At 54.1% G+C, this 17,264-nt stretch overlaps 7 protein-coding genes across 7 annotated transcripts; 3 read left to right on the top strand and 4 right to left on the bottom strand.

Annotated features, from left to right (window-relative positions):
• The first annotated feature begins 809 nt into the window (after positions 1-809).
• On the top strand, positions 810-2,775 carry EI97DRAFT_119853 (candidapepsin-4 precursor). The gene is made up of 2 exons (XM_033793028.1): positions 810-1,092; positions 1,144-2,775. The coding sequence occupies exons 1-2, from the start codon at positions 1,015-1,017 to the stop codon at positions 2,494-2,496; spliced, it is 1,431 nt and encodes a 476-aa protein (XP_033657877.1). The 5' UTR covers positions 810-1,014; the 3' UTR covers positions 2,497-2,775.
• Positions 2,776-3,053: 278 nt separating this feature from the next.
• EI97DRAFT_411541 (FAD dependent oxidoreductase) lies at positions 3,054-4,754 on the bottom strand (the record flags this gene model as incomplete). Its single annotated transcript, XM_033796732.1, has 4 exons — positions 4,672-4,754; positions 4,383-4,576; positions 3,768-4,172; positions 3,054-3,725 (listed from the first exon to the last, which is right to left on the bottom strand). The coding sequence occupies exons 1-4, from the start codon at positions 4,706-4,708 to the stop codon at positions 3,054-3,056; spliced, it is 1,308 nt and encodes a 435-aa protein (XP_033657876.1). The 5' UTR covers positions 4,709-4,754.
• A 152-nt stretch (positions 4,755-4,906) lies between these two features.
• EI97DRAFT_455236 (uncharacterized protein) lies at positions 4,907-5,889 on the bottom strand (the record flags this gene model as incomplete). Its single annotated transcript, XM_033800623.1, has 3 exons — positions 4,907-5,703; positions 5,759-5,807; positions 5,866-5,889. The coding sequence occupies 3 exons, from the start codon at positions 5,887-5,889 to the stop codon at positions 4,907-4,909; spliced, it is 870 nt and encodes a 289-aa protein (XP_033657875.1).
• A 579-nt stretch (positions 5,890-6,468) lies between these two features.
• On the bottom strand, positions 6,469-11,040 carry EI97DRAFT_455235 (uncharacterized protein; the record flags this gene model as incomplete). Its single annotated transcript, XM_033800622.1, has 6 exons — positions 6,469-6,498; positions 6,554-6,852; positions 6,931-10,383; positions 10,434-10,634; positions 10,684-10,959; positions 11,010-11,040. The coding sequence occupies 6 exons, from the start codon at positions 11,038-11,040 to the stop codon at positions 6,469-6,471; spliced, it is 4,290 nt and encodes a 1,429-aa protein (XP_033657874.1).
• Positions 11,041-11,667: 627 nt separating this feature from the next.
• On the bottom strand, positions 11,668-12,833 carry EI97DRAFT_411535 (uncharacterized protein; the record flags this gene model as incomplete). The annotated part of the gene is made up of 2 exons (XM_033796731.1): positions 12,341-12,833; positions 11,668-12,290 (listed from the first exon to the last, which is right to left on the bottom strand). Exons 1-2 carry the CDS (start codon positions 12,591-12,593, stop codon positions 11,668-11,670), a joined length of 876 nt encoding a protein of 291 aa, XP_033657873.1. The 5' UTR covers positions 12,594-12,833.
• Positions 12,834-13,460: 627 nt separating this feature from the next.
• Positions 13,461-14,605, top strand: EI97DRAFT_369643 (putative mitochondrial GTP/GDP transporter Ggc1; the record flags this gene model as incomplete). The annotated part of the gene is made up of 5 exons (XM_033795198.1): positions 13,461-13,548; positions 13,601-13,680; positions 13,738-13,851; positions 13,905-14,216; positions 14,270-14,605. 5 exons carry the CDS (start codon positions 13,461-13,463, stop codon positions 14,603-14,605), a joined length of 930 nt encoding a protein of 309 aa, XP_033657872.1.
• Positions 14,606-15,226: 621 nt separating this feature from the next.
• EI97DRAFT_455232 (uncharacterized protein) lies at positions 15,227-16,200 on the top strand (the record flags this gene model as incomplete). Its single annotated transcript, XM_033800621.1, has 5 exons — positions 15,227-15,237; positions 15,433-15,556; positions 15,617-15,664; positions 15,720-15,947; positions 16,006-16,200. The coding sequence occupies 5 exons, from the start codon at positions 15,227-15,229 to the stop codon at positions 16,198-16,200; spliced, it is 606 nt and encodes a 201-aa protein (XP_033657871.1).
• Between the last annotated feature and the right edge of the window lie 1,064 nt (positions 16,201-17,264).

Here is a 17,264-nt window from a genome sequence, read left to right as displayed (position 1 = left end):
CAAGGCGCGCAGACGCGTAGATGACCTCTACACGCGTTCACGGGTTTGGAAAGAAGGCTAAGCCGTTTTCGGTTACTACCCGATCTATTCCTCTCTCGGTCAAGCGTACGTCCAAGGTTCCAAGCTTGTCGCCACCCGATTCCTGTCCAGAAACCTCGAAACCGCGTCTCGCCGTAATCATCGCATGCTGCACACAATGTCACACCCCGTTCGGAACGAATCCTCTCCGGCCAGCGAAAACCCCGCGAACGGCCATCTTGGCCATCGGAAAAGAAGTAGGCTGCAAAACAACCACGCACACACGCCTTGAATCAACGGCTTTGTACACAGTACCTCTTTCAGGCCACACTCATGAGAACAAGGACATCTGAACAACTCAAGCCTTATTGTGTGAAAGGAACCGCAGACTCTCCGAAACCGCCACCGTGACACAGCCAATTCACGTCTGGCCACGCTCCATCCCCATCCCCACAAGGTACATGTGGCTGGCCGCTCTTTCCCGCCTTTCAAACGGGGTCGGAACACGGAGCTACGCGTCATCGCTCCACACCTCGCCGTTTCGTAGAACCTGTGCTGAGCCACTTGTTGGCCGAACTGCACCATGGCCGTTCGTCTTGTCCTTTTCTCTCGTCCATGTACAGATACTCATCGCTGACTTTTTTCCTTTTCCTTTTCTTCTCTTTTCTACGAATTCTCCGTCATCATTCTACTTTCTCCACCTCACCTTCTGCATTCCCTTTTTGCTTTGCTGCTTCGAGCAGCCGCCTGGCAATACCGTACCTGGACTCCATTTCCTTTACTCGCCGTCCGTAGTCTTTTCTGCCCCTCGTCCTCCACCTTAGCAGCGACCAGAGGTGCCTTCAGCACTTCGTACAACTACGATCGACTGCGGTTGTCGTCCGTTCGGCCTTGCTCGAGCGAAGGGTTAGATCATTGCCTATACATACTAGCCCTCTTCTTCGCTACTAGCGGGGAGATCTACATCGTACATTTCCCGGCCCACACTCAGCCAGCATGCATTGTTCCACCTTCCTATTGGCTGCGGCATCTGTGCTGCAGCTATCCTCAGCTCTGAGACTGGTATCCAGAGAGGTATGTGCCACCAATCGATCTGTTCTGATTCCCTGCTAATCAGTCCTGTAGAACCCAAGAGTCTTCGGTCTAGACATCCAACGTCGCCACATAGAGAACCCAGCAGCACACGATCGACTGCGCCGCAGACAGAAGACCGTCCAGCAGACGCTCGACAATCTGGAGACCCTTTATTTCGCTAACGGCACCTTGGGTACTCCACCGCAGAGGTTCCGCTTACATATTGACACCGGGAGCAGCGACCTTTGGGTGAATGCCGCCAATTCCACACTCTGCCAGGAGCAGGGCGATCAGTGTAGCGACTCAGGTACCTACGATCCCAACGCCTCGTCAACCTACGAGTACGTGAATAGCGTCTTCAACATCAGTTACGTCGACGGCTCGGGCGCCTCGGGAGACTATGCCAGAGACACCTTTCAGTTTGGCGGGAAGACTTTGGAACGTCTGCAGTTCGGAATTGGATACGAGTCGACTTCTCCCGAAGGCATCCTCGGTATCGGCTACACGGCCAACGAAGTCCAGGTCGTGCGCGGTGGCCTCCCTCCCTATCCAAACCTTCCTCAGCTTCTTGTCGACAATGGAGACATCAACACGAATGCGTATTCGCTCTGGTTGAACGATCTTTCTTCGTCCACCGGCAGCATCCTGTTTGGCGGTGTGGATACGGAGAAGTTCCAGGGGACTCTCCAATCACTCCCCGTCCTCACCAGACAAGGAGGCGTCCATTCCGAATTCGTCATCGCTCTGACCGGACTGGGCCGGGACGGGAACGCAGGCTCCATCTTCCAGAACGAAAACGTTCCCGTCCTCCTCGACTCCGGCTCCTCTCTCACGTACTTGCCAGACAACGTCGTTCGAACTTTGTACAGGACGTTCAACGCTCAGTACGATGAATCCCAAGGCGCCGCCTTCGTCGACTGCGCTCTTGCCAGCCAGCAAGGCTCTCTCGACTTTAGCTTCTCCGGCGCCACCATCAGCGTCCCTTATAACGAACTCGTCATCGTAGCCGGAACCCGCCGTGGCCAGGACATTTGCATTCTTGGCATCGGTCCCGCTGGTGACTCAACCTCCGTGCTGGGCGATACGTTCCTTCGCTCCGCATACGCTGTCTACGATCTCGAAAACAACGAGATCTCGCTGGCCCAGACCAACTTCAACGCCACGCAGAGCTCCATCAAGGAGATCCAGCCAGGAGCGGATGGGGTTCCCAATGCCTCCGGGGTGCGGAACGCGGTGTCTAGCGGTCTGGTGAGCTCAGGTGGCGGAAGGATTGGGGCCCCGTCTGTCACCCCGACGGCAAGTGGGACAGGGGGGCATAGTGGTGCCGCCGCGTCCATGTATACGCCGCAGTGGGGTCTTGGAGCGGGAGCCGCGGCGCTGCTGATTGGGTTTAATGGGCTCTGATTGGGATGTGGCTACGTTGCTATGATTGCGGGTGGGGGTTTTTTGTCTGATTACGCTCTCCTTGTTTGTGGATATATAACTCTCACGCTCACGAGGATCCGGCATGCATTCTGGTGGCGTTTTTCGGTTGGGGGATTGGGATTGTATATACTACATTACGGCCGCGGTCACGCTCGTTTCTTTTGGGGGTCATTGGAATTTTAGGGTTTTGGATGGAGGATATCTGAATTCGGGCAGCAATGGTGCATTTCCGGCTGGCTGGCCGAACGGTGCGAGCGAAACCGGAAGACCTCCAGGGTAAGTTATAGGCACAGTAAGGGAGGGTTTTTGATGAGAAAATGAGTTCCGCTTTGGCATTAGCTGCTGCTGCTGCTGCTATCGTTTGTAGATAGGACCATATTGATTCCTGAGCCGGTCTGGTTGAGGCTTCCAAGAGCTCTCTATGTATCTCTCTCTCTCCCCCTATCTCGTGAGCACGATGATCACAAGGAATCATAACCGTATATGCATGATATTCCTCCATCTCTACTCTCCACATCAACGCTCTACATCCTTCTTCACAGCCCAAACCCCCTAGGATCCAACCCCCCCACCTCCGCACTCCTCACCTCCCCCTCCCAAACCACCTCACTCAAACACCGCCCCGTCCCCGGCGCATTCTGAATCCCCCAGCACGAATGCCCGGCCCCAATCAACAACCCTTTTACACTCGTCCTGCCGACCAAGGGTCCCCCACCGGTATCCACGGTGGGTAAATAGCACGCCTGACGCGCTGTAACCTCTCCCTCACGCAGGGCCGGGGAAATGCTACAGACGTGCGCGACGACGTCCGCGCAGCGGGCGGGATCGACCTGGACGGCGGAGGTGGAAAGGGGCAGGGGCACGAGGGTGTCCCCCGAGCCGCAGGCGTAGACTTCGTTGTTGGGCCGGGCGTAGATTTCCGGTGTCACTGTTGTGGTCTGGGTTCGGCCTCGCATTGATTTACCTCCTTTCTGCATTTCGGGGTTTGGGAGCTCGATGGACGTGAAGAGCGCGTACGCAGAGACGGGCTTCGAGGGCCGGATCGTCACGCTGTGCGCTCTCAGTGCTGAGATTGGTGCCGAAGGGTAGAGCGTCCTTGTCCAGGGTCCCGCGGTTAGTATCACCGTGTCGGCTTGTATGTACTTCCCCTCCTTTTCTTCTTCGGGCGTCGCGTTTTTGGGAATGTAGGTTACACCTGTGACTGCTGCCTTCTCTTTTCCCTCTCCTTCTCCTTCTTCTCCCTGTCCTACGTCTTCTTCCTGGTGGATCTTCGTAGCGGTGCCGTAGATGATATTCACGCCTTTCTCCTCGGCGAGGCGCGCCATCGACGTGGTGAATTGGTACGGATGGACTTGCGCTGTGGTGGAGGGGGTGCCCATGGCTGTGTAGGCGGTTATGCAGGTTGGGTCTAGCCAGTCGACGTCCGGAGGGACGCCGGCTTTGCGGAGGAGGAGGAGGGCGGTGGTGGTGGGTTCCTGGGTGCTTTTACGGCGTTTTTGGAGGGAGAGGGATTGAGGGGGTGTGGGTGGTGCTGCATCTTTCGGGTTGTTGTTGTTGTCGTTGGATGATGGGGGAGGGCGGGCTATGGCGTCGACTTGGCCGCAGTGGAGGGTGCGGTAGCCCCAGCGGGAGGCGCCGTCGTGGAGTTCTGCGAGCTGGGTGTTTTCAATTTGAGTTTTTGGATTGGATGTGATAGAAAGATGCGAGGGAAAGTGATGCTCCGAGAGTGTAGAACCAAGGCATGGATAGGACAGAGGCAAAAAACTTCGAGATTAACTCGGAAAATATTTCAAAAGAAGGCCAGAAGCAGGACTCAACCAAAAAGAACACATAGAGTAAGTACCAATGAAAACAGAAAAACACACCTCCTTATGCAACCGATAACTCAACCCCACAATACACTCGGGATACGCCCACAGCGCCAGCAACCCGCCCGCCTTCCCCGACGCCCCGCCCGCAATCTCCGTCGCCTCCAGCAGCGTGATGCTATCCCTTTCTCTGTCAAAGGCAAGGTGGTGCGAGAGGAAGTAGGCCGTTGTGCAGCCGATGATGCCGCCGCCTGCGAGGTATGTTAGTTTTTATACATTTTTGCTTCATGTAGGTACGTAGAGAGGTGGAAGCGGGGCAATGGGGTGAGGATTGGGGAAAACGGACCTATGATTACAATGTTTCGCTTTTGCTGATCGGCCATGATTGATGCGAGGCCGGAGCGAGCGTTTCAGCATAGGCTCTTTTGCTTGACGCGTGGAGCAATGTGGTGGGTTTGAGAGGTGAGGTCTATAATCAGCCAGACAGGGGCTACGGATACGTCATCAGGTACAGGTACAATACAAGTACACCACCAACACCAAGCCATGAGTGAGAATCAAACCCCCCGATATCCTCCCTCTCAAAAGTCACCACCCCCGAAATCACCACCTCCAAAATCCCCTCCGCCAAAGTCCCCACCCCCATAATCACCCCCGCCCATATCCCCTCCCCCATCATCCCCGTAATAGTTATTCTCCTGATAATAGTCCCCGCCATGATCGCCCGCATCCGCCAGCATACTTCCCGCTAACAGTCCACCTCCGAGACCCAGCGCAGCCGCGCCTCCAGTTCCAAGTCCACCACCCGGTTTCCGACCTCCTGGAAACCCTCCGTGCATGGGGGCTCCGTAGCCGTAGGCACCGCCAGGGTAGCTTTGGGGTCGCGGTTGGGAATACCCGGCATGGGAGTGGTGATGTGCCCCACTGCCGCTCACTTTGCCTAGGAGTTTTCCTAGGAAGCCCTTTTTGCCTGTAGCCGGCGGTCCCCCATAGGTTCCCGGCTGCGGGTTGTGGTAGTTGTTGTTGTTGTTGTTGTTGTTGCCGTCTTGCTGGTAATACGCACTCGCAGCTCCCTGGCCCTGACCCTGAGCCCCAGACTGCTGTGCTCTCGCCCGCTCATCTTCTTCCTGCTGTAATCTCCTAGCCAGGTTTTCATCCTCGTTCAAATCATGTGATGACAGTCCTCCAGCAGTAGCACTACCACCACTGGCGTATGGGTTATTACTTCCCAGCCTGCCGGGGTCGACGTTCTTGTTATCGTAGGAGGGAGGCGGGCCTTCAGGTGGGGCTTCGCCAGGCGGGTAGACAGGCTCCGTGGGCTTCTCCCATTGCGATTTCTTGGTGTATATGTTGACGTAGAAGTACTCGCTGTATTGCTCTGAGAAGGACTTGTCAGCGAACAACGCATTGCACCGAATGTTAAAAAACCATACCATTCCATACCGCTTTCCATCCTTCAGGTACTTTTGGCGGTGGAGGGCGCTGCGGTAAAGGTCAATGTTTGGGAACAGAAAGTCCGTAAGGCCATGCGGTGACTTACCGTTGGAGGCGCATAGTCCGACATGGTAGCGGTCTGTGATTCGTCCTAATGAAATATAAATGTGCTGAGTGTTATTCAACTTGCGCGCACTGTGTATTGTGTAGACGGCTTGGCTTGAAGGTATGGCAGTTGTTTCTTGGAGGTGGCAGGAAGGGACGACGTCATCAGGCACGACAGTTGTGGCTGTGCGTGTGGCTAATTGTGCCCCGACCCCCAATATGGAGGAGCCCTGGTGAACAAACGCAAGGTTGAAACAACATTGGTTGGGCGACCCGGCGAACATTGTGGATGTCATGAGAATATATTGCCCTTCTGTCAAGGAGGTGAAAGCAAACGCTGGGAACGTGTAATGAAAGCAAGTATTCAAGTAGATACCACCTATGAGGTTGCGGAGGTCGCTATGAGTTCCCATCAACACATCGCTGGAAAGAAGGCCAGATTAGTGTATAGTCCCTTCACTGTGACCGTATGCGCGCTAAACGTTACCACGGAAAAAAACTCTCAAAGCCAGAACTCATGAAGCTCATAGAGGACAGCATGTTCTCCTAGAAATGAAACTATGGCGTATTGACCAACTGTATACATGCCATACAATGCTCGAATCTATTTGCCGGATGTCAAATAGTCGGCGGCCTGCAGAGGAGTTAGTCACGTTTATTAATGATCTCGTTTGAATTATTCTTCTGACCTTGTTGATGTCGTAATCAAATTTCTCCAACGCGTTCAACGCCTCCGCTCTCGGGTAACCCATACCGGTCAATTTCTTGAGGATGGGATCGTCGTGCTCCGTACCTGAGCTCAACGCGCGACCAAGTTGAGGCTTCTGGGCTGGCTGAGAAGCCGAGGCGGCTGCAGCTTCTTCCTTATCAAGTGTATCGAAGACCGACTTTCCCACATCACCGCTCGATTGGGCAGTCTTCTGGTTCTGCGATTCCAGGTTCGAGAAGATAGCATCCCAGTCCTGGGGAGGAGAGGCGACAGTCAGCGCTAACATTGTTAGCAAATCTAGTTATTCCAAACCAAATCATCGAGAATACAGGTGTGGGAAGCAGGTCCGGCACTTACATCCTTCGCGGTCCTGTTGATGCGCTCGAGGTTGACCAAAGCCTTGTGAGAGGTGCTCAAAGTCGCCAAATCCATCATCACCATGTGGCTTTCCAGTCGGGGTCTGCTGAGATGCCATCGTATTGGACTTCGACGCAGCTGGGGAATCAAAGACCGGATTGAACTCATCAAATCCCTCGCGGTGTTGCGAAGACAGTATGAAGTCATCGTCGGCTTTGTCATCAGCTTCTTTGGCTTCGGTCAAATCATCGAAGCCGGCGTCAAAGTCGTCATTGAACGCTGATCTTCCAGGCTGTGGGACATTGCTGCCAGAAGACGGGCCCTTGGTATCGCTTGTGCCGTAAGACACCGCAGAATGATAAGCATCCGACGGCACCGTCGACGAAGGAGTGTCAACAGGAGGCGGTGAAGTAGTCGTGGGCTTTGCGGAGCCACCGAACAGAGCTGCACCCTGGCCTCCTGAGGTACCACTGAAAGTTCTCTCTGTGGACTGCGGAGCAGCCGACGGAGCGGGCTGAGTGGTTGGATCAGTTCGGGAAGGAAGGAGGCCGCCAAACTCTGGGGGAAATTGATTTGATCCCCTGCTGGTTCCTACGGTCTGATCATAAGTGGGCGGGGACTTCTGAGCTCCGGCAGTTGGTAAACCGCTAGCATTGGAGTCAGTCCGAGTTGTGGGTGGTGCACCCTCTGCTCCAGTAGCACCGGTGCCAGAGCTTGGTGCCTGGGACTCTGGATTGTTGGCTCTCTGCTGCTTGGGAGACGCAGAGGTGAAATTGTCTGCAAATCCTTGTTCGCTGTTGCTGTCGCTTTCATCGTCATGACCAAGATCTTCGATGGGCGGGAACTCCTTATTAAACTTGCTGGCTGAGCCACTATCCGTGCTTGTATTAGCATTGATGTCAGGAAATTGGCGAGCCGAGCCGAATCCAGCGAAAGCTGCGTCGAAATCGACCTTGCCGGAGGAGCTTCCGCGGGGTTGATCTCTACCGACCGTAGAAAATGGGTCAGTGCGGTTTTGAGAGGCGTCGGTCGACCGATTGTTGACCTTGCTTTGGTTGCTTAGGCTACTTTCGCCCGTGGGCATTTGCTGAAGCGGAGATGTAGTGTCTCTTGGAAATGCACCAGGAAGGTCAGCGGTAGGTCCTCCGAAATTAGAATACACATCCCTTCGATCCTCAGCCTTGGAGCCGGAGCGTTGAGTGTCGCTAGTAACACTAGCCACCGGGGAAGCTGTACGATCGAAAAGCGATGGTCCGAATGCGTCTGCGTCGGTCTTGGAAGTATCACGGCGTTCCGCGGTGGGCTTTTCAGGTATTGGAGTTGCGGCCGGCGATGCCTTCGAAGCTGTCGGAGTGTCGTTCCCGGGCCCACCATACCTACTCGCCGGGGCTGATACCTTTACTGACGAGCTAAACGAGTCCGACCTGGGCACAGTGTCTCTCAGGGGCAAGAAGCTGGAAGCAAACTGCCGGGACTCGGGAGGCGCCGGCGGTTCACCAGGGCGCGGTGATTCCTGGTACGACGACAGCGGCGGAGACGTGGACGGTGTTGGCACGTCTGGTCCATCCGAGGAGCGAACGGAGTGGCCAGATGGGGCAGAGAATGTTGGCACCTGGCTCTGACTGTCGGATCGAAAAGTTGTTGGTGGAGCCGTCGACTGAGGTGACGTGAATGCGTTTCCAAAAACAGCGTCAAAATCTTTGTGAGGCCCTTGTGAAAAGCCTGAAGGAGACATTGTATTATCTGCTGTCGGCTGGGGGGACTTTCGGAAAAAGGGGTTCGTATTGTGGCTTGCGGTTGAGGTTGCTGGGCTTACCACGCTGGCAGCTGGACCTTGAGCGCCGCGATAACTTTCATCCGCAGCCTTGCTGAGATCATTCATCTCGTTCTTGATCTTATCCCTCTCCCCTTCGTTCGTAGCAAGTTGCTTCTTATTGATCGCCACAAGTCCCTTCTGTTGGCGTGCGTCGGACCTTAACTTGTCAAGCTGAGGTTTCAACTGCGCAACTTCCGCATTGACTTGACGGATGCGCTCCTTCAAATTGGCGTTCTCACGTTGATCCGCTTCGAAAGCCGCCCCGACCTGGCGATGCTGGTTCTGCAGGTCCTGGAGCTGTGCTTCTAAAACAGACAACTCTTGTTGTAACTTCCTTGTCTCATTTCGGGAAGTGGCAAGTCGGTCTTCGAGTGCCTTTACAGCTTTCGTCTCTAATTCGTACTGAGATTTGAACTGAGATAGACGGAGCTCAAGATCCCTTTTCTGCGTAGATATACTGTTCACCTCGTGCTCTGTGGTAACCTTCTTATTCTGTACTTCCTGCATTTGGGTGCGAAGAGTACTCATCTGATTGGACATATTTGCCAATTCTGTGGATTCTTGAGAGAGCTTCTTACTAACGTCTGGTTCGCTTTCACCCAGCAAGTCCTCTATTCCGCCAGGTTGGGTTAGTTTTGTTTGGCTGGTGGAAGTTCCAGACTGCCCTGTCGAGTGTGATGTCAAGGTCTGTCCGAAAGACGACGTTGGCAAGAACGGCTTGAAAGTGGAGGCTGGATTCCTTGGAGCGGGCTGGAATGGTTGGGGCGAAGTCGGAGATCCCGTCTTACTCGCAAAGGGATCATTGTCGAAGGGCTTGTTAAATGTGTTGGAGCCGCCAGTTGACTGTTGCACCTGCGCGGGCGCAGGAGGGGGAGGAGCAGAGAACGTATCCAGTCCAAACAGATCATCGGCCGCTGACTTTGGCTGGGCCGCAGCAAAGACCTGAGGTTCCGGCGCAGGCATTGCCATCGGCGCTCGAATCTGACTCCGCATGCTTGGGGGAACAAGGTTCGGAGGTAGAACTGCAGGAAGGGGTGTCCCAGGTTTACGTTGTTGCCGTATGAGATACATTGCGACAGCAAACTCATCCCGATTGAGCTGACCCTCGGAATTGATATCAGCCAAATCCCAGATGCCGGCCAGCACGTCTTCCGGCAAGCCCGAATCGCTGAAAAATTGTACCGCCTGTTCACCTGTGATATAACCGCGACCCATCGTATCGACCTTGTTGAATAAATTATCATAAGACGCCTTCTCTTGTGGGCTGATCAGCCAGTCGCCTCCGGTAACCTGAGCAGACTGCGGGGGTGTGGCGTACGCCGGTCGTCCTAATGGGCTGGGATTCTGTGGAGCACCGCTGAACTGACGGGGAATGGGTGGCACGATATCTTCGGGTCGGCGGCCTGGAGGAGGGGGAAGAGGAGGTCGTCGCGATGCAGCCTCGTATAAACCGGCAGGCAAATTGTTTGGCAACTGTTTCAAGGCTCCTGTCTTACAGGAAGCCAACAGATGCATGGCGATGATGAACTCGGTCACGCCCAATGCGCCACGTTGTTCTGTGTCGGCCAAGTTCCATATGCGCCCCAGAGTCTCGTTGGGTAACCTCGCCTTCTCGAATATCTGTTTCGCCCTCTCCCCTAACAGACATTAGCGCAGTACGATAAATAGGGGGGTTGGCTAGATGCACCAGAGAGGATGCCATTTTGGGCGCCCGACTTCTCGAAGAGGCCGGCATACTCAGCAGCTTTGGCAGGGGACAAGGGAGGGACTCGAATAGGCCCCCCACTCATTTGAGGCTGCAAAACGCCTGGAGGAGGCGGCGCGAAACCGGTTGGGGGGACGGGCGCCGATGGTACCGTTAGGCCTTCAAACTTGGGAAGAGGGCCAGCTGGAAAGGCCGTTAGCACGGCGCATACCATTGAGACTTTTCCACTCACGTCTGAATGCTAATTCAGGCGAGGGATCCCTCCCTGCCTGGTAATGACCGATCAGGCGCAAGACCTGGCAAAAGCCCGGGTAGGTCAGGAGACCACGATTCTCTGTGTCTGCGATCTGCCATATCTCTCCCAGGACAGCGGGTGCTAGTTTCGTCCTTTCGAAGAACTTCACAGCGACCTCACCGGTGATGACGCCGAGCTTCTCTGTATCGGCCTGCTGGAACAGGTACTGGAAAGCGCGCTTCTCCTCCGGGGTGAGGTTAAGAATGGCATGATCTGGGATCCGTCAGCAATTAGAGAAGCTCCCCATGAGGTTTGCGACATACTATGATCGGCACCGGGCGGAATGTCGGCCATGGCAGTTAGGCGGTGCTAACAGAGTAGCTCAGTGATGGGGAAGAGCATGCAATGAGGCTGAAGCTCTGGCGTAGCCGCGTGTTGGGGCGGGGGTTAGGCTAGTTGAGCACACTGGCGGAGTCGGTCAAAAGTCGGGGGGCTGGTGGTGGGCTATCCGGGAGCATCAAGGCTGGAAATGAGCCCAACTGCTTGTCACAAGCGATGCGCAAGACGGCTGCAAAAGTTAGGAGCCTGGTGAGAGGTGCGGAGACATTGATAGATGCTTGTTGGGGAGTGGAAAGCACCATCCATGCCTCGTAATCGGCCAATCCAAAAGAGGTCTAAAGCTCCTTGGCGAAAGTGTGGCGAGCATTGGGTGGCTGTTGTGTTCAGCTGTCAGGCCGACTTGAGCTCTTTCAAGGTCGGGGAGATGGAGGATGGATCCTGAATTGCTACAATACGCTACTGGTACATTTTGTACAAGTTACAAAAAAAGATACAACGGGCGGACGCTCGGGTGCCAGCGATACAGAGTGAGGAGGGGAGAACAGAAACACACCGTGAAATGAGTGCAGCGCTCGTGCTGCCTCAGGTATCAGATATCCAATGCACGCTTCTGAAAACATTCGACGCCGTCAACCATGGAAATCAATCTCCTCCCTCACGCTGAGCGCCCTTGATCTTGACATTCTCGCCGCTCTTCGCCAATGCAAGACCAGCCACACCTTCGTCTTTCCTGGCCCACTTCCTCCCTAGCAGCCAATCCGTGACACTGATGACCTTGGACATCTTGTCCCAGCTTCCGCCCTCTTCGGCGTGCTCAATGGTGTGGCTCAGAATCCGTCCATGCTCGTCGAATTCGAAGATGAACAAGCCAGCAAACTCGTCATCCGAGTCGTCCCGGCGAGAAATGATCTTGCGAATCTTTTCCATGGCCTCGCTAATGTCTCCATGTTCTGTCTTTCCACACGTCTTCCACCTGACGATCAATTTCTCGTCTCCTGCACTTCCACCTGCTGCCATAGACTTGGCACCATTCTTGACCATGCGTTCCGAGAGAACGTCAAGCTTCACGTTGCCCAGGACAGGGACTCGACCCCACGCCACAGGGGCAGTCCATAGCGCCGCTGTATATGCCAACTTTCCGCTTACGGATGGAAGATGTGGATGTGTTGAGGGGAAAAGGTGCAGTGTGATGTGCGGCGAGAGGATGTTCTGAGGTAGAGGAGATGCAAGAAGGGTCGGAAGACGTTCATGGAGGATGCGGACGGCTCGCCGCACGTCAGTCTGAGCTCAGTCAACTCTAAGTGGGTGCTCTTACTGTTTCCTAATTGAAGCGTCCGCTCATCGTTGGGTCGATGGTCCGATTGGCCATCCTGAGTGGAACGTACTGTCGTACTAGTAAAGGATGCCTTTGGTATGGCCGGCCCACGCGGTCTGAAGATCAGGATAGCTCTTTGGCACTGCTTTAGGTCTAACAATGGAGTCCGTGTGAAGAGAGTAGACGGATACGACGGCGAAAGTCGGGCGCGAGCGCAAGTTGTCAGTTGCCTCCGCATCAAACTGGCGGTCATCTGCACAGAAGCTCAACCATAGAGCAAAACTAGGATCCAAAGACGCCTTCAACGGTGGGAGAATCGAAGGTACGGAAATTTCTAATGGTCAACGAAGGCATAGAGTCGGGGCGAAAACGGGTGTAGCTGGGGCGCCTTATCGATAAGCTGCCAATGACGTGGTGATCCCTGCACACCAATGTACTGTACTTCTACACAACACTCCGTACAATAGCTGCCATTTCGACGCCGCCTCGGCCTGTCTGGTTTCAGTACTCGAGGTAGAAACAAGTCTCGAGTATCTTCAGCAACCTCGAAAGTGGCTTCGGTCGCCATTGTTTTCCCAAGCGGTGGAAAACTATTGTCCCGACTGACTGCGGTGCCTCCGGGCCGCACATGCTAGCGTCTGTAATCGAACACTCGCAATAATGCCCACTTCATTCGGGCTCTGGGCCCGAGGGACCTCGATCCAGTTTTATTCGGCAACAAAGTACTCCTCGGTCTCTAAAGATATCCCGGGCAGAACAGTCTCTCAATCCGCCGCCGTGTGTAATATGCCCATGTGTTCGTTGTAGAAACTGAGACTAAGAATCCATCTATTGGGGGCATCATTTCCTTCCTCCAAAGTCCTGGTGTTGTATCAATTGATGGTCGTTTCGGGTTCGTATCTAGGTAGAATACTAATAGGCAGTTCTTAGCGGATGGACCGTGCGATCACCGGCGAACCTCCGATACTTCGCGAACTTTTTACCATCGTCTTGTAGAGCGTCACCCCGAAGTCCCGCGCCCCCTTCATTGCCGTCATCGTTCACTGTTGTTGTATTATTTCACGCTTCTGCAACATCTGCCGTTCGCTTGCGCCAGTCCTATCACTCACATCCCACCAACATGTCCCCATCTGCATTGGTCGGAGGCACGTCCTCCTCCGCAAAGGAGTTCAAGAAGGAATCTACCACAGCTAGATTCTTAGGCGCCGGTCCGTGTCGCACAACTGTAACCAGTGAAAATACCGATTGACCATCCATCAGGTTGCGCTGGAATCGCGGAACTCATGGTGTTCCATCCCGTGGACACGACCGCGAAGCGATTAATGAGCAACTATGGCAAGGTGGGTTATGGCATTCCATTGCTGGCGCCAAAGTACTTGATTCTTACCGTATGCTAGATCACATCGGCGTCGCAGCTCAATTCGGTCATTTTCAAGGATGCGGCGAACGCCTCGATCTCTACCCGCTTCTTCTCCTTATTCCCCGGTCTCGGATATGCTGCCGCATACAAGGTGCGATTCTGTACAAGGACGACTTCTACTTTCCAGAAGCTCATAAAGTGCAGGTTCTCCAGAGAGTGTACAAGTATGGCGGACAGCCTTTCGTGAGGGACTACCTTGCGAAGAACCACGGGGAGAGCTTCGATCGCGCATTCGGCAAAGGCAACGGAAAGGCCATTATGCACGCTACAGCAGGCAGCTTGATCGGTATCGGCGAGATTGTCATTCTGCCCCTCGACGTCCTCAAGATCAAGCGGCAAACCAACCCCGAAGCATTCAGGGGGCGCGGACTGTTCAAGATCATCAAGGACGAGGGCTTCGGGTTGTACCGTGGCTGGGGCTGGACCGCCGCACGTAATGCGCCGGGCTCTTTCGCCGTATGTAGCCATGGCTTTGAGCATTCTGGGAGGTGTGCTAACCTCGATTTCAGCTTTTCGGAGGATCGGCGGCTGCGAAGGAGTATCTCTACAAGCTGAAGGACTACAACACCGCTTCCTGGAGCCAGAACTTCGTCGCCTCGATTGCGGGTGCCAGCGCTTCCCTCATTGTCTCTGCTCCTCTCGACGTTATCAAGACCAGAATTCAGAACAGGAACTTCGACAACCCGGAAAGTGGCTTCAGGATAGTTTCCAACATGATTCGCAAGGAAGGCTTCACCTCGTTTTTCAAGGGCCTGACGCCCAAGCTGCTGATGACTGGTCCCAAGCTGGTGTTCTCTTTCTGGCTGGCTCAGACCCTGATACCGGCGTTCAACAAGGTGCTATAAGTTTTAGATTCTATGCCCGCATTTACGCAGGCCCGTGTATGAAGGATGCGGTTCGGCGCGTTTCTTAGATGGTTGGGTCTTCGGGAACATGGCTGTGTGTATATTACCAGGATTAATAGGCTCTCCCCACCTCATCAGACCGCAGCGCCTTCATAAGAGACAGGAATACTCCAAAATCCATTCAGGCAGTCAACTTTGCACCAGTGACAAGCCGAGGGGCCTGAGCGCATGTGACTGGGTTCGGATGCCACGTGCGCGGTATTCAATACTCCGAAATATCAATATGAATAGATCGTTGAACAAGGCAGCAGCCCTGGTTAGCGATTATTCGGTGATACGTCACGGGAAGTCTAGCAGAAGCGCTGGCCAGATGAAAAGTGAACCCTCCATGTGCCGGAAAGGACGGGCATGAATGATAAACCTGGGGTCACAAGTGGCTTTTGAGTCTGTGCGCCACTGGTCCTTGGCGCTCTCTCCAAGAGACGATGCAGTGCGCTCGTTCACTAACCTGTTAACTCCATCCACCCATCGTCCCTTCAGTTCGACTCTCGCCCTCCGCTTATAGACGGACCGACCACCGCGCGCCTCCCCTCTGTAACAACTATTACGACCTCCGCAAAGATGAATCCTGAGTAGTATGTCGCCCCCGTCCCTTTCAGGGCAGCCCGCAGGCCTGCTGGGAACCGCCTGTATACCACAGATACGGAATACCGCTAACCTCTTCACCTCCAGAGCTCTAACCCATCCCCCAATATTCAAACTCCAGCCAATGCTCTCTTATGCTTGAACCCCACAAGGCCATGTCTCTGACATATGCCGGCGTCTAGATATGACTACCTCTTCAAACTCCTGCTCATCGGCGACTCCGGTGTCGGAAAGTCCTGCCTGCTCCTTCGGTTTGCAGACGACACATACACCGAGAGCTACATCTCGACCATCGGTGTGGATTTCGTGCGTACCCTGACTCTGGAACCCTCTTTGTCAGCCTGCGAGTGCTGACAGGTTGAACAGAAAATCAGGACAATCGAACTTGATGGCAAAACAGTGAAACTTCAGATCGTACGTGACCGCCTCTGCAGCGTCATTTCGGTAATAGGCTGATGGTTGGCTTCAGTGGGACACCGCCGGTCAAGAACGATTCCGAACAATTACCTCCTCCTACTACCGCGGCGCACATGGCATCTGCGTTGTCTACGATGTCACTGATATGGATTCGTTCAACAACGTCAAGCAGTGGCTGCAAGAGATTGATCGTTATGCCACGGAAGGTGTCAATAAGCTGCTGGTAGGCAACAAGTCGGATATGGCAGACAAGAAGGTCGTTGAGTACACTGTGGCGAAGGTGCGTTTGGAATGAAGTCCGGGTACTAGTGGGATGGCTATACTGACGGAAAGTACAGGAATTCGCCGACAGTCTGGGCATCCCCTTCCTGGAGACGTCCGCAAAGAGTGCCACAAATGTCGAGCAGGCATTTTTGACCATGGCTCGCCAGATCAAAGAACGGATGGGAACCACTACGGTCAACAACAAGCCCACGGTGCCGATTAGCCAAGGCCAAGGCGTCCAGAGCGGATCCGGGGGCGGCTGCTGCTAGAGCTTCGGGGGCCATGCAAGATGATCTACAGATCAGGCACGTCATTCAGTTCTAGGTGTGGTACTTAATGCTCTTGGGCCGGCGCATTCTGCCAACCATCTTTTCCCAGCGTTATGGAAAGCTTAGAACGGAAGTATGCTACCTTTCCAGTTGGATTGTGCAGGGTGGCGTGGGAACCGAACCCCTGATCCTCGAGTGAAGATGGGCGTTCTAGCAGAATGCGAATTTCGTGATGGTTTAAGCCATCATTGGGAATGGCGTGGTTACAAGTATCTACTCTTTTTCTTGTGTTGAAGACGAGTATCCTTCTTACCTGGGTGTCTTAGTCTGCCAAATGTTAATCTTCCCAAGAACCGTGCGTTGCTCTTTAGACATGCTTTTCGATGGAAGACTGGTCATCTAAGAGAAGGGCCTCGGCTGTTACACGTTTAAGCTACTCGCCCTACACGCCGACTAGAGGATGAATTCTTGTTGGTAACTATCTGAAATTACTCCTCTACTGTGTACATCAGAATCTCACGATATTCGCCATCTGGCTGCAGCTAGTAAGAGCTAGCGGGGTTTGCGGTACTCCAGCTCTGTATCATGCTATGGGCGCGTTCAATACCGCAGAACACGAGAATTGCGGTGCAACCCAAGGCGAAGGCTGGTGGCCGAGGCGTTACTAGTAAGGCAGCTATTTATTATAAGTAGGGGTAACGTACCTCACGGGCGAGCCGTCCACACGGGCGAGCCGTCCACTTTTGCCAAGACCCTACCAAATTGTACTGTCAACTACAGTATATTCATGATGCCTCAACAACACAATAATCTACCTTCTTCAAAAGAAGCTCGTGTACAGCTTGCGATCCAGGCTATTAAGCAAGATGCGAATATCTCTGAACGACGTGCTGCATAGATCTACAACATCTCTCGAACAACACTACGAGACCGACGCGCTGGAGCAATCTTTCGACGTGACTGCACACCCAACTCAATGAAGCTACTAAAGATGGAAGAAGAGGTGATTGTTTGGTATATCCTTGATCTTGATACGTGAGGATTTCCTCCCTGGCTCACTGCTA

The sequence above is a fragment of the Westerdykella ornata genome (assembly GCF_010094085.1).
Source record: "Westerdykella ornata strain CBS 379.55 unplaced genomic scaffold EI97scaffold_2, whole genome shotgun sequence".
NCBI classification, from domain to species: Eukaryota; Fungi; Ascomycota; class Dothideomycetes; order Pleosporales; family Sporormiaceae; genus Westerdykella; species Westerdykella ornata.
Note: the sequence above shows the minus strand (reverse complement) of the source record. Positions and strands in the feature narration are given on the sequence as shown.